The sequence below is a fragment of the Gopherus flavomarginatus genome, chromosome 3 (genome assembly GCF_025201925.1).
Source record: "Gopherus flavomarginatus isolate rGopFla2 chromosome 3, rGopFla2.mat.asm, whole genome shotgun sequence".
NCBI lineage: Eukaryota > Metazoa > Chordata > Testudines > Testudinidae > Gopherus > Gopherus flavomarginatus.
The window spans coordinates 63923457-63948539 of record NC_066619.1 but is presented as its reverse complement, the minus strand read 5'-3'; the positions used below and the strand labels follow the sequence as shown (position 1 = coordinate 63948539).

The following is a 25083-nucleotide window of genomic DNA, read 5'->3' as shown; positions in this document are numbered from 1 at the left end:
CTCTTCCTGCTGAGTAGTAAGCGGCAATTAGGTGTATCTGGGGGCAGCGAATGCTCCCCTGCAAGTTTTTGTACTTGTTCGAGTCAGGTGGGAGGGGTGGAGAGTGCCAGCCTTGTGGGGGATGGGGGTGGAGGAGAGGAGGGACTTGGCCAGCAGCAGGTAGGGAGATCTAAGGGAGGGGGCAGAGCAGGAGTGGAGAGTGGGTGGGGTCTCGGTGGAGGAGGCTGAGTGGGCCTGGGGTTTCAGGGCAGAGTCCTGTTCTGGGCTCCGGGGGAGCTTCCAGCGCTTGGGCTAGCCTCCCCAAATGCGAGAGACATGCGCCGCCCATGGAAGATATTCTGAATTTTGCTCCAATCTGCTCTTAGTTTGCTTAAATGACTAGTCATTTTCTTTTCTCCATATATTCACTTTCTAGTCCATGTCCCTCGCAGGTCATCCACAGTGCATCAGTGCTTAATTTTTCAAACATTACAAAGGAACAGAAAAACTTTATACCACTAAAATCTTTTATGTTACCTTAAGGTTTTCTTCCTGGGAAGATTTTGAAGAGGAGCATGGCAAAGGGAGAGAATTTGGCTATGCAAGTCTTCACAGAGAACTTGAGCCATTTCTGTTACGGAGGGTTAAGAAAGACGTAGAAAAATCTCTACCTGCCAAGGTTGAACAGATTTTGAGAATGGAGATGAGTGCATTGCAGAAGCAATATTACAAGTAAGTGGGCTACCATGAAATAGCCAAAGAAATCCAACAAAAACAAACACATAAGTGTTTGCCATATTTTATTGAGTCTTTGCATGATGCTAATTGCTAAACAGATATTTTTCAGCATGTAATAAAGACTTGTAAAACCTGCTTAGGTAAAATCCTGGTCTTATTCAAGCCTGTGTTATTTTTGTCATTGACATGAATGGATCCTGGATTTCACCTTCAGTATATGCACTCTGCTTTTCAGATTTGTTTTAGTGGAATTCATATTAATTTAATTCCTTTCAATCAGTTTGTCTTATATGGGATACTTGTGAGTTTAATGTTTTGGAGCTTCATTCTTTTCATGCAGTTACTGCATATTTTAATAGCTGCCTGCCACCTTTTGTCGTCTCTTTGCTCCTTCCCTCCACCCTCCAAAAAAATGTGATTAGGAATTACACTACATATTCTCTATCATAGGTGGATTTTAACCAGGAATTACAAAGCCCTGAGTAAAGGTTCAAAGGGCAGTACCTCAGGCTTTTTGAACATCATGATGGAACTCAAGAAGTGTTGTAACCATTGCTACCTCATTAAACCACCAGATGACAATGAATTCTATAATAAACAAGAGGCCTTACAGGTAAAAACACTTTTTTAATAAAATGGTTCTCTTAGTTTTCTTCTGTTTCTGAAACTTGCATGCAAATGGTTTATACATTATTTAGCTATTTATCAGCTGTCTTATTGAAGTATACTGTGTAAAGTGAATACTTGAACTTGTGATGTGCATTTTGTATTATAGATATGTAATTGAATAGATTTTGTGTTGTAGTTAGTATTGTGATGTTTCCTTTATTTCCGAATAAAAATAGAGCTGATTTGATTAAATTCAAAGGAAAGTAGTCTATTGGGTTGAGAATTTGGGACTGTGTTTTGAACCAAAGCAAAACTTGACAGATTTTAAATCAATCTGAAATAGAAAAAATGAAAAGACCAAGATGCCTCTGTAATAACTACTTTCTAATGCTGTATAAGTATAAACCTATGTGAATTTGTAGCCAAGTAGACCATAGAATAACTGATGACAAATATAGCATTCTAAACAATCAGTACAGTACACCCTTGCTACAACAAACCCCTGGAGATTGAAGCCATTTGGTTGTTCTGGGCAGGGGTTCGTTAAAGGGAAAGAGTCCTGCTGTGGGGATGAGGGTATTGGCTGACACCTCAAGCCCCGCAGTGGCTCCTCCGGCCCTGTGGCTAAGACAGACAGCTCCTTCAACCCCTGGACTGTGTCTGAGGCAGACAGCTCCTCTGGCCGCAGGACCTCAGGAGCACTCTGCCACATGGCGGGAGGAGTTTTTGCCATAGCCCCAGTGCTGGAGGAGCTGTCAAACCCCTGACTTGCAGCCCTGGAGCCAGAGGAGTTCTCATTCCTTCACAGCAGTCCTGGGGTTTGAGGTGGGATCCATGGACCAGGTTCGCTATAGCCCAAGGTTTGCTATTGTGAAGGGTGTTATAGCAAGGGCGTACTGTAGTGACAGAAGTGTGGGCCTTTTTGTATGATTTTGAAGATCAGAGAGGAAAAATTATTCATTGGCTCTTTTCTCATATTATATATTTTTCACAGAAGTATTGAATTCTGCAGTGACAGCCCATGGTTTCAACCCAGTCTGCATTTTAAATTAGTTTCTAAGAAGGCTGAAAGATAGTTATCTTAAAATTTGGCATATTGAGTGTAAATCATACAATAATCGTAGGCCATGTTTGTCAGAAATACTGCTTCATTCATCATTTTAATAAATGCATATTCAAAGTGCTTCCCTGTTCCAGTTTAATAAGATAATGAGTTAGCATTAGTGAAAAACTGTAAATGATGTGCAATTTCCATCTTAATTTTACGTTAGGATATTTCTTATGCCCTGATGATACAGACACTTATACTTGTGCTTAAGTGTATGCAACTGAGTAGTCCCATTGATTTCAGTGAAGCTGCTATCATGCTTATAGTTAAGCATGTATGTACATTTTTACAGGATTAAGACCTTAGCTGATCATATCCTTGTGTAAGGTGCCATGCACCAATTTCACTGTATAAATATTAATTGCTAATGAATGCATCTTTACTATGTACAGAAGATAATGGTGGGCAACTCAATGTGCTGCTGTACCTAGGGGACAACACACTTTTTCCAGGAACTCAGGAATACCCTACATTCCCTCAGGCTAGTAAACTAAAAATTAAACAGATCCAACTAGTTGTAGCATAATTTTAAAAAAAAAATTGTAAAGGAAATGAAAGGATTGGATGTAAAGAGATAGGGGAAAGAGAGTGTGAGAGGAAAAAATACTGTACTGTTTTACTTTTAAGGCACTACTTTTATATTGTTTCAAGTTTCACCATGATATTGTTTCACTTTTAAGGCATTACATTGTTTTATTTTTGTTTTACCTTAAAAGCACTCGGATACCATAGTGATGTTCTAAAATACCCAGATAACTTCTCCGTTATCTGAACATCCCCTAGGGTAGTAGCGTATTCCTGTAGCAATTGTATTTAGCTACAAAGGTAACTCTGTATAGTCAAGATCTTTTGGTTTTGATTTTTGTTTTATTTAAAATTTCCCAGAAAAATATCAGTATTTATTAAAAACTGGCGAAAATTGGTGCCAAATGTTGATTTCCCAGTTTTCTGGATAAATAGTGGGTTTAATATTGGGGGACAGGAAGGCAGAAAAATGCAACAAATAGAGTAAAAATAAGAGTATTGAAAGGAAAAACAGTGTAATGCAGTGATTGTTTATTTAATGAAGTATATGTAGCTGCATAATACCATATTACTGTATATACTTCTTCCTGAAAAGAGAGGCATCTTGTTACCCCTAGGGTCAGGTCAGATCAGATTACCAGCGCTGCATCTCTTCTTCCGTATCGGGGAGACAAGTCCAGAGAATTCCAGCACTACTTTTCTTTAGGACTCAATCACTGACGTATACACACACACATCCCATTTGTGCGTATATGTGTGTATATGACACTATGCTGCCTTACGCTTCCTTACTTTAACAGACAGCCTCACATTTACACTTAAGTTAATATTAACATACACACATTCACCTAATATAATATATTGGATTTTCTTAACATAATCAATATTTTAATATACTTAAGTGGTCCAAAATTCAGGTGAAAATTATTTAAAAAAGAATAGCTTTTGTAACATCTGGGGATTTTTTAAAAATAAAAATTAAAGGGCCTTATGTATAGTATACCAAAGTGAATGAGTTCCTTAGCTGGAAGTTCTAGGGAAGTTTTATATTAAGATGGCATGAACATTCCTCTGACTGCTGCTATTGACCAGGACAGCCCAGCAAATTATATTTTAGGGAGTGAGGAGTCATTTTAGATTAAATGTTTAAAGTATCAAGAAGTTGCAAGTGTATGTATGATGTGAAAGGTCTCATCAGCTGCCTAGCAACCATGGCTCTCACTGCACACCTTTGTCTGCTTTAGGCAGGCTAAATTCATACTGTCCTGTTATACTGGGGTGGAATTGAATACAATATCCTGATTATTTTGTTCATTAATTATTCAACTTTTGATTCATGCATATGGTACACTGTCTACAATATAATAAACAAAAAGTACTCTTCTTATCACAGAATACTTATTTATGTGGATTCATTTTGTAATAAAGAATTTTAATATTCCTGCAGCATTTAATCCGTAGCAGCGGGAAACTAATCCTTCTTGACAAGCTACTGATTCGCCTAAGGGAGCGTGGCAACAGAGTTCTTATTTTCTCTCAGATGGTGAGGATGCTGGACATTCTAGCAGAATATTTGAAGTATCGTCAGTTCCCTTTTCAGGTAAGAGTTTAATCTTGTTCTTGTACTGGCCTAAGGAGTCTACATTCTCTTTTAGCATTTAATGTCTTAATGTCACCTTTATTTAGCAGAAAATGCCTTGCCAAATGACCTTACAATTTTGCTTAAGAAAAATTAACCAATGTTTTATATCCTTCTTGAAGACTGAACTTATGAACAGAAGACTAAGACTAGTAATATAGCCTAAAACTTATTTTGAAACTGCATTGCTGGATTTAGGGGGAACGTGAGGTGGAGTGTGAGATTTCAAGTTACTGTATTTTTTATGACTGTACTTTTGTCAGTTCAGAATTCAAATTTACTATAGTTAGTGGTACATTGTAAGGACTAACCTTTATATAGAATTGTATTTTAACTGGAGCATTCGACCTTTCTAGAGACTAGATGGATCAATAAAAGGGGAATTGAGGAAGCAAGCACTGGATCATTTTAATGCAGAAGGATCAGAGGTAGGCTGCTGTGTGTTTTCATTTATGGAATTTGCTATGTCTTTTTCTATTACTTATATTTTTTGTTTCTTGCTATTAATAATTATGATAAAAACCATTACAGTAAAAGTCAAGATTTTTAGGGCTTAAAACCAAGGAAATTTAGCATTAAGATTGAAATGTCATCCTTATCTATCTGGAACATAATGTTTACAACTGTTAATAAATCTTCTAAGTAGAACTTATTATTGGAAACATTGACAAAATAATTATTATAGTGTATTGGGCATATCATAATACCTCACACTTCTTCAGCACCTTCCATCCAAATATTTCAAAACACTTAACAAACATAAAGCATTAAACCTCACGTGTGTGGGATATGACTTCTAGTTCTGTGCTTTTGCAACAAGACTATGCATCTTCTTTTATCATAAAATATGATCCTGATTACTTGTGTAAAATAACACTTTCTTCAGCCTTAAGAAAAGTATATACTTTTACACTAGATCTGAATATTAGTTGGGATTATCCTTTTGTTATCTAACAAAACACTATAAACTGATTCTTATAAAAATAGGATTTTTCTTACATTGAGTAGAGTTTATTTTCTTTATTGGATTTTACTGTGTACATAACAATTCAATGTGTGGAGTAAAGTTCTGTACTTGGGAAGCTGTTTCCCCTCACCTCAATTTTTCCAGAAAAGTCTATTGCAATATTGTTCTAATTAGATTTCTAGGCATGTAGCTAAAAATTCATTTGTTAAAAACAATTTGGATCATGAATCTTCTACTGTTTCACATCTGTTTGTGTATACATTAAGTGCCCATGATCATATTATTTAGGTTTAAATGAGACCTACAACTAATTTTATCCAAATGGTCACAAATATTCTCCTTCATAGTTTAACTATTTCACTTATTCTTTCTGTTGGTGTCTACCTTCTAGAATTCTGGCTCCTTTTGTCATCCAGCATTAGGAGATGACCTGCACCACGAGATGAGTCATCTAAATTTAGCAAGACAGGTTCATCCTTACCTTTTGCAATAGGGAGTCCCATGTCCTTGGGACTTTGATCAGCATGAAAATCTACCTTAATTTTTACTAAGAAAAAAAGTGTGTGTGTACACACACACACACACACACACACACACACACACACACACACTCTCTCTCTCTCTCTCTCTCTCTCTCTCTCTCTCTCTCTCTCTCTCTCTCTCTCTCTCTCTCTCTCTCTCTCGATCCAAACTTATTGGTGGTTAATTATATAGTGGTAGCAGCAGGAACAAGCTCCAGTTACGGACCCAGGATCCTACTATACTAGGCATTGTACAAATACACAATCTAAAAGATGATTCTGCCCCAAAGAGCTTGCACAATCTAAATTCATTTAAGTTCAGATTGATTTTTAGCTGGATTTTGATACTGTATTTATGATGCATTTTTTTTCTACTTTCAGGATTTCTGCTTTTTACTGTCTACAAGAGCTGGAGGGCTAGGTATAAACTTGGCATCTGCTGACACCGTAGTTATATTTGATTCTGACTGGAACCCACAGAATGATCTGCAGGCACAAGCTAGAGCTCATAGGATTGGCCAAAAGAAGCAGGTATGTATTTCAGCTCTAAGCCCCAAACCTGCAATGAGGTTCTGTCAGTTGCAGGATTGGAGGCCGAAGTCTGCATACATTTTTTAGAGCAATAAATATTGGGTTCATAGTTAACTCTCAATACAATGTGTTTGTATATTTTTGTGTATAATACATGTAAAATCTGTGTAAGTAGGATGCTGACTTTAATAACAATAACCATGTTAGTTGCTAAAGAATTTTCATTTTGCAAAATACACATTGGAACAACTAGAGAGACAAAGTGGGTGAAGTAATATCCTTTTTTGGACCAACTTCTGTTGGAGAGATGTGCTTTCTTTGTCTTTCTAATATCTTGAGACTGACTGGGCTACAACAGCACAACATTAGAATACAACATCATACATGAGAACAATAACAGATCTAATGAGAAAATAATTGTGTAAACAATTTTTTTAGTTAATGCTTATTGTCACACTAGTAAGTTTGTAATAGTGCTCCCTAAATCAAATATAATGTGAAATTTCTGCCTTGCAAGAGCTTAAGAGCCTTATATTGACTAAAATAGAACTTTTTCATTGAGCAGCTGGAACTTGCTCCTTTATGGCAATGAATACCAGGTGACAGCTGCAAAGTAGTATAGGGGAAGCTGTAGGTCTGCCACCGGGAGTTAGCCACTTTCCTGAGCGGCTCCCTGGATGGCGAATTCGCCCGGGACGGGGGCGACATTGCTTCGCTGTGGTCCCGTGCCCGCAACGCCATGCGCCGGCTGGGAAAATGACTGGTCTGCCGCTGGGTATGGAGCGAGGAACGACAGGAGCTGGGAGTCTTGGTGCCACGGATCGAGACAGAGGGCAACACCATCGTCAGCCCCAGAGCCAGAGGCATGCTAGAGAAGTCACTGAAGGCCGCTGTCCACGCGCTTTATGTGGACACCCTGAGGGAAAAACCCGACCAGGGCAAGGCCTTTGAGGTGACCAGCAAGTGGGACTCCAGCAACCACTTTCTCCCCGCTGGCAGTTTCACCCGCTTCGCCGACTGGCGGTTCATACACCGCGCCCGCCTGAACTGCGTCCCGCTCAATGGAGTCGTCCTCCACGGGAACCAAGACAAGCGCTGCAGGAAGTGTGGGTATGCCTTGGAGACCTTGCCCCACGTCCTGTGCAGCTGCAAATCCCATGCCAGAGCCTGGCAGCTGCGCCACAACGCCATCCAGGACCGGCTGGTGAAGGCCATTGCCCCACACCTGGGTGAGATCGCAGTCAACCACACCATCCCCGACACCGACAGCCTGCTGCGCCCGGACATCGTCGTCACGGACGAGGAGTGGAAAAAGATCATCCTCATCGACGTGAGGATCCCGTTTGAGAACAAGACCCCAGCCTTCCGTGAAGCCCGAGCCCGTAAACTCAAAAAATATGCCCCCCTGGCGGACGCCCTGCGGGCAAAGGGCTACGAGGTTTACACCGATGCCCTGATTGTCGGGGCACTGGGTGCCTGGGACCCCTGTAATGAACATGTACTTAGGGCCTGTGGGGTGGACCGTTGCTATGCACGGCTCATGAGACGTTTGATGGTCTCGGACACTATCCGGTGGTCTAGGGACATTTACACAGAGCACATCACCGGCCACCGCCAATACCAAGAATGAGCCGGCGTGGCTCTGTGCACCCATGGGGGGAGGAGGCCTATAAACCCCCCCTACTGAACCATATCCCCTAAGCCCTAAACCCACCGATCTAGATTCCACCGTGTGAGGGTCATCCTGTCCCCATTACCCGGCCTGCTTACTTATACGCATGACTGCCTGTAACCCACTGTATGAGCGATGTACCCTCACTGCTTCCCTACTGCTTCTCGATCCCACCCACCATACACCCCGCATTGGGGGACCTTACAGAGTGTATATGTTATGTGCTAACTAATTCCCAAATACCAGCGTCCCCCTATACTCTGTATGTTGCCCCCAATGACCAACAACTGACGCTTTGAACTCTTTGTATCATCTTTATTTAAATATTTTCTAATAAACTTTTAAATCTTGATTTAAGCATGAATTGTGCATGGATGTTGTTCTGGAAGATAGCTGAATCTATGTGCATCATCACTGGAGTTTGATTAAAAGTTCTGGAATTTCACTATTTAGGAAACTGCTTATGGAGATACTTGAGTGAAAGAGCTGACTCAGTCTCTAAACTGAATTTAAATCTGGAAACACAGATCAACAATGATCAGGACATTGAAAACAAAAATTTGCTATCTTTATTTTTTCTTCCCCTTTTTACATAAGTTTTTTGTTAGTCTTAGATTAATTTAAATGTAGTTTTAATGTGTAACTTCCAAATGTTTGTCAAGTTTTTAATGTTTTTGTACGTAGGTTAATATTTATCGGCTAGTCACAAAGGGATCAGTAGAGGAAGAAATTCTTGAAAGAGCCAAGAAGAAGATGGTGTTAGATCATTTAGTAATTCAGAGAATGGACACTACAGGGAAGACTGTACTCCACACAGGTTCCACTCCTTCAAGGTATATTGATACACAATCCAGAAAGGGTGATAACTTTTTAATATATTGGCATCTAATTAAAATAATTTTACTTTTTTAGCTGTTGAGTGAGGAAGTATATCTAGTGAACTTGTATATGTAAAATTTAAAGAATTTTTAATTCTGATTCAAAATTACTTTTGCTACCTTCAAAAACCTTTTTTCATATTTTTCTAACAGTGCACTGAGAAGAAAACTGGCTTGAATCACGATGAAAAAATTTGTCTCACTAATATAAAGTTAAGGTGTTTTCTGTAAATAGTAACAATGAAATTTAATTTCCTGTATTTTCAGCTCTACTCCTTTTAATAAGGAAGAGTTGTCAGCAATTTTAAAGTTTGGTGCTGAGGAACTTTTTAAGGAACCAGAAGGAGAAGAGCAGGAGCCGCAGGTAAGCAGGGCTAACTTTCTACATATGCTGGACACATCAATCTAATCTTGTTTTCAGTCTTTTAATGATAACAAGAAATGTTATTTTTTCAGGAAATGGATATAGATGAAATCTTGAAGAGGGCTGAAACACGGGAAAATGAGCCAGGTCCATTAACTGTAGGAGATGAATTGCTTTCCCAGTTTAAGGTACTGTTCTCTATTTATTTCTGTTAGTGACAGTTTCCTTTACAATACAGATATTTGTTAATTTACAGAAATACCTGAAATATCCATCTTATCTTTATTCATATGTAAAAACTATATCAAATTAAGGAAATTCATTAAACTTTTTTTCACAAATCGCTTTTTGCATGCACAAGGTGGTTGTCTACAACATGAGGTTTTAAAAAAAACCTAAACTTGACTTATTTTGCCTGATCAGTAAGACATCGAGTAATTCACCTGCTGTCCATTCAGTTGCAGCTTTACTGTGATATCTATAAGCTGTTCATATTAAGACTGGCATATACATCTAACATTGTTTAAAAAGGGTGTCGGGGTAGTGGGAGCTGGTCGCATCCTCTAAATTTAGGTTGCTTAATACGTTCATTTTTAAAAGCTCTGTGGTGGTTTGTTTGGAGAAGCTTTAACATCTTTGAAGTTTGGCATGGAGAAAGCTCTTGGGCTAGAGAAGTATCTTTTCTTTGTCAAGTGAAATTCCATCAGATTTAGCTGAATTGTAAACAGTTAAAATAACCATTTACCAGTCTTGGCTGAATTCCTGAGGAAAATTTTGGCAATGTCAAAATAATTCCTGAGGAAAAAGCTCCATCAAAACGGAGTTAGGTTCGAGAGAATGTATCTGTAGTTTAAGGGTACAAAACATTACAGGGACCTTGTAATTGTCCCCAAATCAAGCATTAAAAGGCTAAAAAATAGAGACAAAGTTACACTTAAACAAAGTTCAAATATATTAAGATAAGACATGTACAATTAGGGCACCAAAACAACCTTAACTCTGCCTTATAGTGATACCATGAAATGGCCAAATGACAATGATTAAGGCTAAGATTTTGTCATGCATATTTTTAGTAAAAGTCACAGAAAGATCACAGCAATAAAGAAAAATTCACGGAAGCCCGTGACCTATCCGTGACTTTTATACTAAAAATATGCATGACAAAATAGGGAGCTGCAAGTTCCCCACACCACCCAGGGGTGCCTGGCTTGGCGCTGCAAGGTTCTCACACCAGTGGTGACTCCATGTTTAGGGCACCCCCACCACCTGCAGTGGCTCTAGCTTGGAGCTCCCAGGCACCCCCACTGCCTACAGCGGCTTTATGCTCCAGGTGCTGTCCGTGGTGGTCAGGAGCTGTGGGAGGGCCCACGGTGGCAGGGAGCTGCAAAGCAACCCCACTGCTCGCAGCGGCTGGGAGCTGCGGGGCATCTCTGCTGCCTTCTGTGGCTGGGAGCTCAGGCCCTGCAGTTCCCAGACGCCAGGAGTGGTGGGGACCCTACAGCTCCTAGGTGGTGGGGGTTCAATTCACAGAGGTCTCTGGAAGTCATGGATTCTGTGACCTCCATGACAAAGTCGTAGCCCTAACTATGATTAAGGCATTTTAATGTTTGTACTCCATATTTTTTTCATACCCATCCCACCACCACCACGCAGTGTCACTACAAGGCAAGGCATTGTGTGTCATTCATGCACATGTGAAAAAAGAGTGTATAATGTATACATTATATCTAGGCATAATTGGAGTGAGTTGTAAATATAAAAGTATGCGTATGCTGTCATGAATATATGAAACATATTTTTCTAATATTATAGTTTGTGATGGTGTAGAAGTAAATTCCTATACTCTTACTGGCTCTTAAATGTGTTCTGCTTTACAAGGTGGCCAATTTTTCAAATATGGATGAAGATGACATTGGGTTGGAGCCCGAACGAAATTCAAGGAACTGGGAAGAAATCATTCCAGAACTCCAAAGGCGAAGATTAGAAGAGGAGGAAAGACAGAAGGAGCTTGAAGAAATTTATATGCTTCCAAGAATGCGAAACTGTGCAAAACAGGTATCTTTGAGTTGTGAAGAAGAGTTTGTCATTTCTCTTTCCTTATTTTTTTTTAATTACAGTGTATTTTAGATAAACGAAGAAACATTTTATTATTAATTTTGGCTATGTAACTTTATGTGACTTATTCCTTTTCAAAATTCCAGATCAACTTCAATGGAAGTGAAGGGAGGCGTAGTAGGAACAGAAGATACTCTGGTTCTGATAGTGATTCTATCTCTGAAAGAAAACGACCCAAAAAACGAGGAAGACCACGCACTATTCCACGAGAGAATATTAAAGGATTTAGTGATGCAGAGATTAGGCGGTAAGATTGGGGCGGGGGGGGGGGGGGACGGAGACTTCTTGTTTATAGTTGTGAAATGAAATTTCAACAGATTATAGTTTAAAACTATGTAACAAAGTCAATTTTTACTGAATTTGAATTAAGAATTTTTATTCTAGGCATTTGGGTGTTCTCCTTTAAGTACTTATATAGTGCTGACATAATGGACTATTAATACATACACAGTGAGATCCCATTTTAATATGGTATACTATTAAGTTGAGTATGATGCCTGATTTGACTTGTTTCATAGTATATAGAGCTCCTAATCCCTGCATTCTCCTGACACTGCACTTTCAAAAACCAGTTGTTACAATGGTGAGAAATTTTTATAAAATATGTATGCGTAGGCTAAATATTTTCATTTTCATAGTTATTTGTATAAAACCATAGGTGGAGAAAGAGCCTTCACATCTTTGTGGGAAGACCTACAAGAATCTGAGTGGGTTTTGTTTTGAATTTCTCACCATTTGTAATTGAGTTCCTGTGACATGATGCTTTAAGTTTTTTAAGCCGTAAGAAATCACTTAAACTAAGGGATCTTTTGACGTGATCCTTCAAATAGTTGGGTTGGGAAACAATGTTTAGCATGAGGGAGAAAAATAATTACACCTCCACCCCAATATAACGCTGTCCTCAGAAGCCAAAAAAATATTACCATGTTATAGGTGAAACCGCATTATATGAAACTTGCTTTGAGCTGCCGGAGTGTGCAGCTCCGCCCCCACCCGGAGTGCTGCTTTATTGCGTTATATCCAAATTCGTGTTATATCGGGGTAGAGGTGTACTTTTTTTAATCTTATCTTTTCAGCATTTTGTAAAATGCTGATTTGTTTCTATAATTTAAGTATTTAAATTTCTCTATTAAAACGATTGTAACACTTGAAAAACATTTTGGGTTATAAACATAATTTTAAACTTTAAGATCCTCATTCTCTTTCCATTTCATCTAGCAACATTAATGGATTGCTGCTTTTTTCCCAAGGGTGCTTTTGTGACTACAGTAGTAACTCGGATTCTGATCATGTGCAAAAAGGAAATTGAGCTGCTTTGCTTCCTCTCTTTATCCCAGATGTTTCATATTTCTTAATAACCTACCATCCACATGTGATTCTTTTAATTGTAATAATATTCCTTCTCCTTTCTGCCATGTATCTTAAATCCTAATTGAAATAATCTGTCTTGAATCATTACTCCTTCTTAACTACACAAGAAATAATACCTCTGAATTCACTATTTACTGTAAATCCACATTTGATCTTATGACTAAACTCATCTAGTTGCTTTGAATGTCTTGTGAAACTAATAAAATAATTTCTGAAATAAATTGTAGCTTCTATTGTTTTATTTATATTATCTAGTAAACTTAATGAAGCATTTGTTTTTAAATTTGGATTATCTTGATTCATAAAACTGCCCTAGTGATTTTTCTTTTTAGCATTATCCATATAACTTTGGTTTTTTATATTGCAGTAAGCATATTATTCACTGTAGTTTTTAAATCGTGATTAGTTAAGCTTACACTTAAACGGTGCAATTATTTTCTGTTGTTAGGTTTATCAAGAGTTACAAGAAATTTGGTGGCCCTCTGGAAAGGTAAACCTATTTGATTATAGTTACATAGCAGTTTGAAATTTTATAAGATTAAACATCAAAACAGTGTACCAAGAATCCATATCTTGAAAAGAGAACACTGTGCTAGTCTGTTACCTTAATAATAATAATAATTAAGAAATTATCTGCGTATTTTTTATTTTTCTTTTTTCATATGTACTGAATGCCAAAAGGATACCACAGGTCATTTAATCTGATCCATTTTGCAGGACTGTTCACTATGTCTTTCTGAGTACTATCTTACTTAGCACAGTGTTAAGTCATCTTCAGTGATGGCTATTCGGCCACCTCATTTTTTAAGCTATCATAAAGCCTGTTCAGTGCCTATTCAAGTTTATGAAAAGACTCACAATGGTCAGGCCTAGTTGCCCAGTTAGTGTTACTGTTAAGTATGCTTTTCTAAGGTCAGTCTTCATTTTTCTTCTTAAACTGTATTACTCCGCATTATGTGAGCAATTCATCTCTTTCTTTCTGTCCTTCTTTCTGTAGACTGTGAGGTCATGTTACCAGTCATTGTCAGTGTGGGTGTGTCTGTCTCAAACGCACGCTATGTACACACTCCAATACTGTATAAGTAAAATTAGCTCCCTTATTGTTCCTGTTTGTCTTGTTTTCTCATCTTTAGATCACTTTTACTGACATTTTTACAATTTCTCTAGTTTTTCTATAGCATTTCTAAACTGTATTGATCAGAACTGCAAACAACATACCAGATATGCATGCAGTAGGATGAATGCAGATTGACATTACCTCTCTAGTTTCATATTTTGAAGGGGTCATTAACAAAGTTTCAAAGTTTCAAAGCTTCAGAGGTGTAAGAAGAACTTGTGTTTTATTACAGGCTAGATGCTATAGCTAGAGATGCTGAATTAGTTGATAAATCTGAGACAGACCTTAGGCGATTGGGGGAACTGGTACACAATGGATGCATTAAGGCTTTAAAGGACAATTCCTCTGGACAAGAAAGAGCAGGTACAGTATGTTTGAGCAAAACAGAATGAAATAAAAAGGACTTATCAATAATAAGTTACATAAAGCAGTTAAGTATGATATCAGAGTTACTAATTTGAGTCTAACTATTGCAGATACACTAGAAACATCAAATAGGTGGATTGGACAATGAATACCAGTGTGTGTAAGGTTTTTTTCTGGGTGAATTATAAGGGTAGACAGTACATTTTCACTTTATTCAAAAGTTTAAATTAAATCTGGCAATACTTGAGATCCTGGGGGTTGATTGGAGTTTGTTTAACCAAAATTAATTTGAGTAGATGAATAAAATGTTACGGTGCACCGCTGCATGACGGACATTTAAGATCAAAATCTTGCTTATTTTTTCTTTAAACTTGCCAGTAGATAAAATACACTTAACATTTATCCATTTTATGTGCAAGATATGTTACATTGTTATGGTTCTTAATTCAAGGGGGCAGACTTGGAAAAGTTAAAGGCCCAACATTCCGAATATCAGGAGTACAAGTGAATGCAAAGCTAGTCATCTCTCATGAGGAAGAGTTGGCACCATTGCACAAGTCTATTCCTTCAGATCCAGAAGAAAGGAAACGGTGAGTAGTAGTAATTTGTTTTTAATATGAAAAATAACAGAAAATAGCTTAACTTATATTAAATGCCTTTATATACTGAGTTATGCAAACATTTTTAGCACCCAGGCCTGATTAAAGCAATCTGGATTTTAGGCAGATTTAGGCCCCCCTGAGGGGCAGCTCCCCTGTGGTTCCTTGTCCTATATTTAGAATGCTGGTGGGGTGTTCCCTTCTTTTCCCTTCCAGGAGTGATAGCAGGGGGGCCCTTCTCTTTCCCTCCTCCCTTTCCCATCACTGAAGAAGCATGGGCTGTGGTAGTACTTACCCTGGCTACTGGAGTGTATTTACTTGGATGGCTGCGATGGGCATTTATCTCTAACCACATGCTGAAGCGTCTTCTTGAGTGGTAATGGCCAGGCCTCCCAAAGCATGTGGCTTTTGAGTTAAGTTATTGAGATTCACACCTTTTATAGTTATTGTTTTAGTGTGTCTGCAGACACTGAATTGGTTAGACTTAGGTCACATTATCAAGATTATATTCACAGCTATCTGAAGTTAGAAACTTTAAAATGAGTGCTGAGAATGTAATGAGTCACATGACTTCAGGAACAGTGATCCCAGATACAGGCCTTATAGTGCCTCTGTTTAATCTTGGCCTGTTTAGCACACAGATCACAGCACTAATTTAATTAAATAAACTTGTTGTAAAGTGTTTTTGAAAACCTTAGAAAATACATCTGAGTTACTTTCTCATCAAGTCAAACTATTCTTATTTTTGAAAACTAAAAAGGTTAGGTTTTATTTGTCTTTCTGATTTCTTCCCTCTAGATATGCCATTCCATGCCACACTAAGGCAGCTCATTTCGATATAGATTGGGGCAAAGAGGATGACTCCAATCTTTTAATAGGCATCTATGAATATGGGTATGGTAGTTGGGAAATGATAAAAATGGATCCTGACCTCAGCCTGACACACAAGGTATGTCCTGTCATCCAGCTGGTGAGCATATTTTAAATTCATTTTGCTTAGTTGATAAGGAGGAGCCATTGAAACTGTTTGTTTTATGGTAATTTGAAATCTCACAAAAAGTATACGTCAACTCTGCTTTATTGGAGACCCCCCCTCTTGTGGTTGACTGGTAGATGTCATGGCCATCTTTACTCCATTGTGCCATGTCCTGATACAATGTTTATCTTCCTTTTTCAAACCATTAGCACGCTCCACTTCTATTGTCTTTTATCCGCTTTCTTTTTTGGCTGTTTGCATTCACTTTTACTCTTGTTTTTTGCTCCCCATCCCTGTTTGCTCACCTGACTCATTTCCCCCACTCATTAGAAGCAAGTATGCTATTTGAGGTGGAAGTTCCATCCATTGATGGCCATGTGACGCAGGAGCCCAGCTTCTCCTAGCTGAATTATGTGTTATGTGAGCAGAAACACAAAACCAGGGCTGATAACTTTTGTGTTGGTGAATTGCTTTTGAGGCTCCTATATTAGTGTACGTAGTGGGAAGGAGCAAAAAGCTGAAGGTGGGTTTCAAGAAGTTTTCCACTCCTTCAGGCACACCAGCACATTTACAGTGTAGTGTCAGAGTGGATCCAGAATCATGCAGTTTTTTCCCACCTCCAGTGCTCTTCTGCTCTGTATTTCTGCTACTCCAGTCTGCTGCTGCTGCTGCTGCTTCTCCATTCTGGCGTCTTCCAAATTGGAAATACTGGTGGTCATACTTGATGATGTTTTTTATTCTCCTCTCAGATTCTACCAGATGATCCGGATAAAAAACCCCAGGCCAAGCAGTTGCAGACCCGGGCAGACTACCTCATTAAATTACTCAATAAAGATCTTGCAAGGAAGGAAGCACAAAGACTTTCTGGTGCAGTAAGTGAAATTTCAGATCTTTAACAATGATAAAGTAGTAATCTGCTTGTTAGCAGATCATCATCCCCACCCCCTCCAGTTGTTCTGCACCCTCTGTTTAATCAGAGCATCTCTGGCTAGCTCAAATAATGATTTATAAAATCAAATTATGTAGGGTTTTTGTCTTTAGTTTGTATGTGCTCTTTATTATCAGACTGGCTCCCTTTCCCATTTCTGGTCTAACAAGGTAACTTGTATATCTGAATACCATTTAATAAAATCAACTTCTATTTAATATAGAAACAAATCTTTCTGAATGGCTCGTGGCAATGAGGCATTTCAGTTGACAGAATTAAGATGATGTTTTTGTATTCAGGGAAACTCAAAGAGGAGGAAGACAAGAACTAAGAAGAATAAAGTGATAAAACTTGCAAAAGTTAAAGAGGAGATAAAAAGTGATTCTTCTCCACTGCTCTCAGAAAAATCTGATGAAGAGGAAGAGGAGGATAACAAGGTGGGCATTTTTGAAATGTGTTCTTAAAGGAACACGTTTCTGTAGTTCATTTTGTTCCATCTCACTTAAATATTGCTTTTACGCAAAATAGTTAGAATGGTATTTTCCTAGCAAAGCATATTTAATTTGAGTTCTTCTTCATATTTTCTGTGATAGCTCTTGTTAATCTTATGTTAGTTAAACATTATGGAGGAGCTTTAATCCCTTTTAGTTTAATTATAAATAAGGTCCTACCAAATTCATGGCCATGAAAAATGTGTTATGGACTGTGAAATCTGGTCTTTTGTGTGCTTTTACCCTAAAGTATACAGATTTCACAGGGAAGACCTACATTTCTCAAATTTGAGATCCTGACCCAAAAGGAAGTTGCAGGGGGGTCGCAGTATTGCCACCCTTACTTCTGAGCTGCCTTCAGAGCTGGGTGGCCAGAGAGCAGTAGCTGATGGCCAGGCATCCAGTTCTGAAGGCGGCACCCTGCCAGCAGCACTGCTGAAGTAAGGCTGGCAATACCATACCAAGCCATTCTTACTTCTGCGCTACTACCTTCAGAGCTGAGTGGCTAGAGAGTGGCAGCTACTGACTGAGAGCCCAGTTCTGCAGGCAGCAGTGGAGAAGTAAGGGTGGCAATACCATATCATGCCATCCTTACTTCTGCGCCACTGCTGGTAGCAGCTCTGCCTTCAGAGCTGGGCTTCCAGCCAGCAGCCGCCGCTCTCCAGCTGCCCAGCTCTGAAGGCAGCACCGACGCCAGCAGCATCAGAAGTAAGGGTATGTCTACACTACCTGCTGAGTAGTGATCAATCTATTGGGGATCGATGTATTGTGTCTCATCTAGACATGATACGTCGATCCCCAAATGCGCTCCCATGGACTCCAGAACTCCACCAGGGCGAGAGATGGGAGCAGCGGCCATCGATTCCCTGCCGCAGGGACACAAAGTAAGTTGGATCTAAGTCGATCTAAGATATTCTAAGATCTATTCTCGTAGCTGAAGTTGCGTATCTTAGATCGATTTCTCCCCCCTCCACCCCCCAGTGTAAACCAGGCCTAAGAGTAGCAATACTGCAACCCTCCTTGCAGTATCTTTTTTACCACCACCATCACCCCGCACACACCATTCCTTTTGGGTCAGGACCCCTACAATTACAAAACTGTGAAATATCAGATTTAAATAGCTGAAATCATGAAATTTACAATTTTTAAAACCCTATGACCATGAAACTGATGAAAATTGACCATGAATTTGGTAGGACCCTAATTATAAAGAAAACTGCAGCTGTGGCAGTATTGATGGAATTCTGAATTCTTACATAATAAACTAATTATAGTCTGAAAAATGACATTGTGTGATTTCAAAGGTTCCCCACCAATGACTTAAAATTTGCTAGAAATACTAATCTAGCATTGGAGCTATAGATAAAGCTGTACTGCTTTGTGCCTAGGGCATCATTACTAGCTGTACTGATTCTTCAAGTGGACTTTTTTTAACAGTTATGTTGGTGCCTGAACTAAACCCTCAAAGGCCTGATCTACACTACGCGTTTAAACCTATTTTTAGCAGCTTTAAACTGATTTAATGCTGTACCCGTCCACACTACGAGGCTCTTTATATCGATATAAAGGGCTTTTAAAATCGGTTTCTGTACTCCTCCCCGACGAGAGGAGTAGCGCTAAAATCGGTATTACCATATCAGATTAGGGTTAGTGTGGTCGCAAATCGACGGTATTGGCCTCCGGGCAGTATCCCACAGTGCACCACTGTGACCGCTCTGGACAGCAATCTCAACTCGGATGCAGAGGCCAGATAAACAGGAAAAACCCCGCGAAATTTTGATTTTCATTTCCTGTTTGCCCAGCATGGAGCTCTGATCAGCACGGGTGGCAATGCAGTCCCAAATCCAAAAAGAGCTCCAGCATGGACCATACAGGAGATACTGGATCTGATCGCTGTATGGGGAAACAAATCTGTTCTATCAGAGCTCCGTTACAGAAGACGAAATGCCAAAGCGTTTGAAAAAAAAATCCACAGGCTACACAGTGCTGCGTGACAAGCGTAACGGGAAGCCAGAGACTCAGATGGATGCTCATGGAGGGAGGGAGGGGGGTACTGAGGACTCCAGCTATCCCACAGTCCCCAGCATTCTCCGAAAAGTATTTGCATTCTTGGCTGAGCTCCCAGTGCCTGTAGGTTCAAACACATTGTCCGGCGTGGTTCAGGGAATAGATCGTCAATTTACTCCCCCCTCCACCCCCCTCATATGAAAGAAAAGGGAAAGAAATCGTTTCTTGACTTCTTTCATTGTCACCCTATGTCTACTGAATGCTGCTGGTAGACGTGATGCTGCAGCAGTGAAGAGCAGTATCTGCTCCTCTCCCCTCCCTGGTGGCAGACGGTACATGCTTGATAACTGCTGAATACCCCTGGCTGGCCTCGGGGGCACCTGGGTAAAAATAGGAATGATTCCTGGTCATTCCCAGTAGATGGGACAGAATGGCTGGTAACCGTCTTCATCATAGCCACTGGGGGCTGAGCTCCATCAGCCCCCTCCCTTTCCTGTGTAAAGAAAAGATTCTGTCCTGCCTGGACTATCATAGCAGCGGCGTGCTGGGCTCCTCTCCCCCGCACCGCTTAATGTCCTGCCTGGACTGTCATAGCACGGGGAGGCTGCCTCCCCCTCATTTTATCTCACAAGTTACTGTTTGTTATTCCTGCATTCTTTATAACTTCATGACACAAATGAGGGGGACACTGCCACGGTAGCCCAGGAAGGTTGGGGGAGGAGGGAAGCTACGGGTGGGGTTGTTGCAGGGGCACCCCCCGTGAATGGCATATAGCTCATCATTTCTGCGGGATCTGACACAGAGCAGCTGTGCTCTCTGATACACTGCTTCTCTAGTACACTTGCCCAAATTCTAGGTAGGACTGACTCTATTTTTAGAAACCATAAAGGAGGGATTGACTCGAGGAGTCATTCCCAGTTTTGCTTTTGCGCCCCTGGCCGATCTCAGCCAGGGGCACCCATGATAGCAGCAGACAGCACAGAAGGACAGATAACTGTCATCTCATTGCCAAATTACACTGGCAGCAGATGGTACAGAATGACTGGTAACGGTCTCTGCTATCATGCAAAAGCAAATGAATGCTGCTGTGTAGCGCTGGAGTATCACCTCTGTCCGCAGCATCCAGTACACATACAGTGACTATAAAAAAAAAAAAAAAAAAGCCTAACGGGCTCCATGGTTGCCGTGCTATGGCGTCTGCTGGGGCAATCCAGGGAAAAAGGGTGCGAAATGATTGTCTGCCGTTGCTTTCCCGGAGAAAGGAATGACTGACGACATTTACCCAGAACCACCCGCGACAATGATTTTTGCCCCATCAACTGCTAGGCTCTCAACCCAGAATTCTAAGGGGCGAGGGAGACTGCGGGAACTATGGGATAGCTATGGAATAGCTACCCACAGTGCAACGCTCCGGAAATCGACGCTAGCCTCGGACCATGGACGCACACCGCCAAATTAATGTGCTTAGTGTGGCCGCGTGCACTCGATTTTATACAATCTGTTTTATAAAACCGGTTTATGTAAAATCGGAATAATCCCGTAGTGTAGGCGTACCCAGACACAGCCAGTTTTAGCACTTGAAGCATTTTCAGTCAAATGCTCAAATGACAATGAGTAATGCTTGCTTTCTCCATTTATCTGTAGGAAAAAGTGAAGCACAGCAAGGTTAAGTAACTTTTCTCACACATACCTTCCCAACCTCCAGGCTTCCTTGCTACCATTTGTTTGTTTTTAATGTAAACCAATAAAAAAAGATAAAATGTATTTAAAGTCTAAGGCCTTGTTGCACATGTTTAAAGATGTGATTTGTAAACCAATATTGAGATAAACCGGTACATTTATGGGATAAACTGGGCAATTCAGTTTGGTTTGAGTCAGGCTTATTTTGGTTTAACTTCAGTAGATTAGGAATTGTTTTAAACTAAACTTGAAATAAGCCACCTTTAAACTGAAATAAGAGCATCCACGTATGGTTTCTACCAGTTAAACTAAGCTGGTTTTTAAAAAAATGTGTTAAAGTCTCTTGTATAGATCAGGACTGCATACAAATACAACAACAAAAACGGATGTAAAGAAAACCAAGATTATTTACTATAAGGATCAATACTTAATTTTAGTTAATAATTCCTGTATGTATTCCCTTTTGATTATAAACAACCACTAAGACCATGTGTAAAGGTTGTTTTTCTCCTCCTCCAATCAGCCTTGAAATTTAGGGTACAGTCACGCTATTGCGTAGCCTGAGCAGCCCTTCTGGGAGGATCAGTGGAATCCTAAAGTTAAATAATGACTTTTCAGTCCACATCCCAGATGAGCCAAGCAAAGGATCCTTTAGACTGCCCAACTGACTTTTCTATTTCCTTCTCAGGAAAACTTCTAGAATGTGATTCCCTTATGTTCCCATAAAGCTGGTATTGACCAATTCAGCGTTCTCTGGCACATGCCTATTAAACTGCAGAAGTGTTATTGTTTTTTACAGTATCACTGTGTGGTTTAGCTGCACTTTATAGGTATTAAAGTTTAAAAAAATCATACTTTGAGGAAGGATGGTATATTTTTAGTCTGACTACTGTAAAATTTGTAAAGCTAGGAACTGAGTTTGCAATGTGATGCCTATGCTTAAATATTGCAGGATGAGATCGCTTCAATGAAACATTCAAATAAAAAAATTAAAGCAGAAAAAGAAAATGATGAAAAATCTGAGCCAGATATTGGTATAAAGAAGGAGGTTGAAGAAAAGAGAGAAACAAAAGAAAAGGAAAACAAGAGGGAGCTGAAAAGGGAGAAAAAAGAAAAAGAGGATAAGAAAGAATTAAAGGAAAAAGATATGAAAGAAAAGAGAGAAAGCAAAGTAAAGGAGTCCACACAGAAAGAAAAAGAAGCAAAAGAGGAGAAGGTAATTAGATTTCAGTATATTATGTAATACAATTTTAAAAAGAAACAAAAAAAAAAACAAAAAAACAGGTTGGTTTTGAGGTAGACAGGCATTTCAGATCACTTAATGCTCTGTTATTGTTACTGCCACATAGTTTACCTGGCTGAAAGTGCAAGTGAGATAAGAAACATTCACACTCCTTTCTGCATCCCTAGGCAAAAAAATAAATAAAATTAAATATATGTAAATGGTCAGTATGTGTAGTAAGATAGTGTAACTGTAGAACTAAACTGCAATTCCCTTTTCAGATCTATTTTAATATTTTATTTATAGATAAATGAAGTCAAATCTGACAACAGAGACAAAATCAAGAAAGCTACATCAGCAGATACTCCAGTTCATATTACTGCAATTAGTGAGCCAGTTCCTATATCTGAAGAATCTGAAGAACTGGATCAGAAGACATTCAGTGTAGTAAGTTCCTTATTGCCATCTTAATGCTGATATTTAACACAAAAAGAATGACGTTCTGAATTAAAACTGCTTCTATGTGCTCGGTTAACGCCAATGCGTTTAGGCATTGTTGCACTTGATCCCTTGCCAGTGAGGACTCAGAATAGCACACCAAATGTGTGGATAAAATATATATTAAAGATTCAGTTCTGTCTTCATGCAGACAAACATAACAAAATTTCTGCACAAGCCCAATACCAGCTTTTTCAGATGTGTTTGCACTTCTGAGTTATATATTGAATATGCACTCTCCTTTTTAGCGAGGTCCTATGAAAATATGACAGTGATCTCCCAATGATATTATGGTGCCTAAATATGCTACGATCTCTTCACAGATCATTTGATATGCATATGTCCAGCACCATATAACATTTAAAAATGTGAAATCCTGAGATTTGTATGCTTCACAGACAAGATAGGTTAGAACCAGTTGGGATTGTTGCAGGCGTATGTGAGGATCCTTGTTGTAGGTCTATGTGAGGAATGGACGAATGTAATATTTCATTTTTATTTAGTCTTGTCTCGATCATTGAGGTTCTGTCTTTGCAGGCCACAGCTCCCTCAGCAATCTTTAATATGGGCCTGTGTTTGTTCAGGAGGGATGGATGTACTGGGCCCATTGCTTGGCCATAACACGTGCATACTGAAACACAATATGCCATGTTCATTCAAACCAGCAGTCAAGTTCATGCCCAAGAAGCATTTCTTAACACTGACTATCATGCTGATTGTCACTCGGTTTCTCATCTTACCTTAGTAGAAAATGTTAATGAGGAAGATTGGGTCAGATTACCTTAGGTGCGACATGGAGTTCTCAGACTGCCTAGACTCCCTGAATTGAATTTTCAGACTGGGTGTAGCACATGTCAGATTCAGAGATGATTTACATCTTTTTTGCTCTCTCTGTGTATATTGTAACAGTACAGACTCTGACTAACATCCATACCCAATTTATCAATGTGTAGTTTACACACCCTTTTACATTCCCCCTGAATTGGGCCCACTGAATCTAAAGGAACCCAGATTGGTTTAACTCATAGTTGGGGCCATAAGAGAGAGAGGTAACAAAAAAATTAACTCACCCCTTGGGTCTTTTTTTCCTCAAGACTAAACATGCCCAGTTTTTTCAACCTTTCCTAAACCTTTTTCTAAACCTTTTATCATTTTTGTTGTTCTCTGGAATCTCTCTAATTTAGTCACATCTTTCTTAGTGTGGTGTCTAGGATACTTGTGCTAAGTGACGTGGGATAATTACCTCTTGTGTCTTAAATATGATCCTTCTGTTAATACGCACGAGAATATTAGCTTTTTTCACATTGTTGGCTCATACTCAGTTTGTGATCCATTATAATCCCCCAGATCCTTTTCAACAGTGCTACCGCCTAGACAATTATTTCCCACTGTGTTTTTGTGCATTTGGTTTTTTCCTTGTAAATGTAATACGGAGATTCCACTTAATAGTAACCTGAATATTAACAACTTCCAATTAATAGCAACATGTTGCTGAGAACCAATCCCATCCCATTGCCTTTTATGTTAAGGGGCTTCAGATGTTGGCATCAGCACGCAGCTTATTAACAAATTAACAGCATTTTTTGGAAGAGACACAACAGCTGCAGCTAGGGAAGAAAATGCTGCGAGAACGTGCCTTCCCTGGCTGTCACCCCACAAAGCTGCCTGTGACCAGTGCTCAGCATGTTCCAGTGCTTCTTTCTGGGACTACAGCCCCACAAACCTGCTTGTGCATGGGAACATGCATGAGGTCAGGGCTGTGGGCTGGGAGGGGAGGCTGTGAGCAGGGCATTAATATGAAGTGGGGCTGCAGCTTGGATGTCAGACCACTCCCTGACTTTCCTGGCTTTGCCTTGTTGGTGACTGCGTGCAGGGAAGAAAACACTCGGAAATGCTGACCCCAATCCCTGGAGAGCATAGGGGAAGTTATCATACAGCTCTGTGGTCCCTCAGCACCCTCTGTTTCATATAGAAAGCCCCAGAATCTGAGTTTCAGTCCTTCCTCCACACTGGCTGTCCTAACTGCAAGATCTGTGGCCAGGGAAGGGACGTCCCAGCACTTCCTTCTCCAGCTGCAGCATTGTAAACCTCCCTTTTGCTTATTGGCAACTGCCAGATAATGGCAACTTTGCTAGCAATGGAGGGGTTGCTGATAAGCGAAATCTATTGTACTTCTCACTTC

General features: G+C 39.7%; 1 protein-coding gene across 3 annotated transcripts in view; it reads left to right on the top strand.

Annotated features, from left to right (window-relative positions):
• CHD1 (chromodomain helicase DNA binding protein 1) overlaps positions 1–25083 on the top strand; it is a 94751-nt gene that overhangs the window by 54832 nt on the left and 14836 nt on the right. For all 3 annotated transcript variants that reach the window (XM_050945545.1, XM_050945550.1, XM_050945549.1), the window contains exons 16-33: positions 523–711; positions 1168–1330; positions 4407–4559; positions 4955–5026; positions 6468–6617; positions 8974–9122; positions 9435–9531; positions 9624–9719; positions 11410–11586; positions 11733–11893; positions 13466–13507; positions 14367–14497; positions 14952–15090; positions 15898–16048; positions 16825–16947; positions 17303–17440; positions 22134–22397; positions 22710–22850. In XM_050945545.1, coding sequence (XP_050801502.1) covers positions 523–711; positions 1168–1330; positions 4407–4559; positions 4955–5026; positions 6468–6617; positions 8974–9122; positions 9435–9531; positions 9624–9719; positions 11410–11586; positions 11733–11893; positions 13466–13507; positions 14367–14497; positions 14952–15090; positions 15898–16048; positions 16825–16947; positions 17303–17440; positions 22134–22397; positions 22710–22850 — 2536 coding nt within the window. The remainder of the gene's footprint in view (positions 1–522; positions 712–1167; positions 1331–4406; positions 4560–4954; positions 5027–6467; positions 6618–8973; positions 9123–9434; positions 9532–9623; positions 9720–11409; positions 11587–11732; positions 11894–13465; positions 13508–14366; positions 14498–14951; positions 15091–15897; positions 16049–16824; positions 16948–17302; positions 17441–22133; positions 22398–22709; positions 22851–25083) is intronic.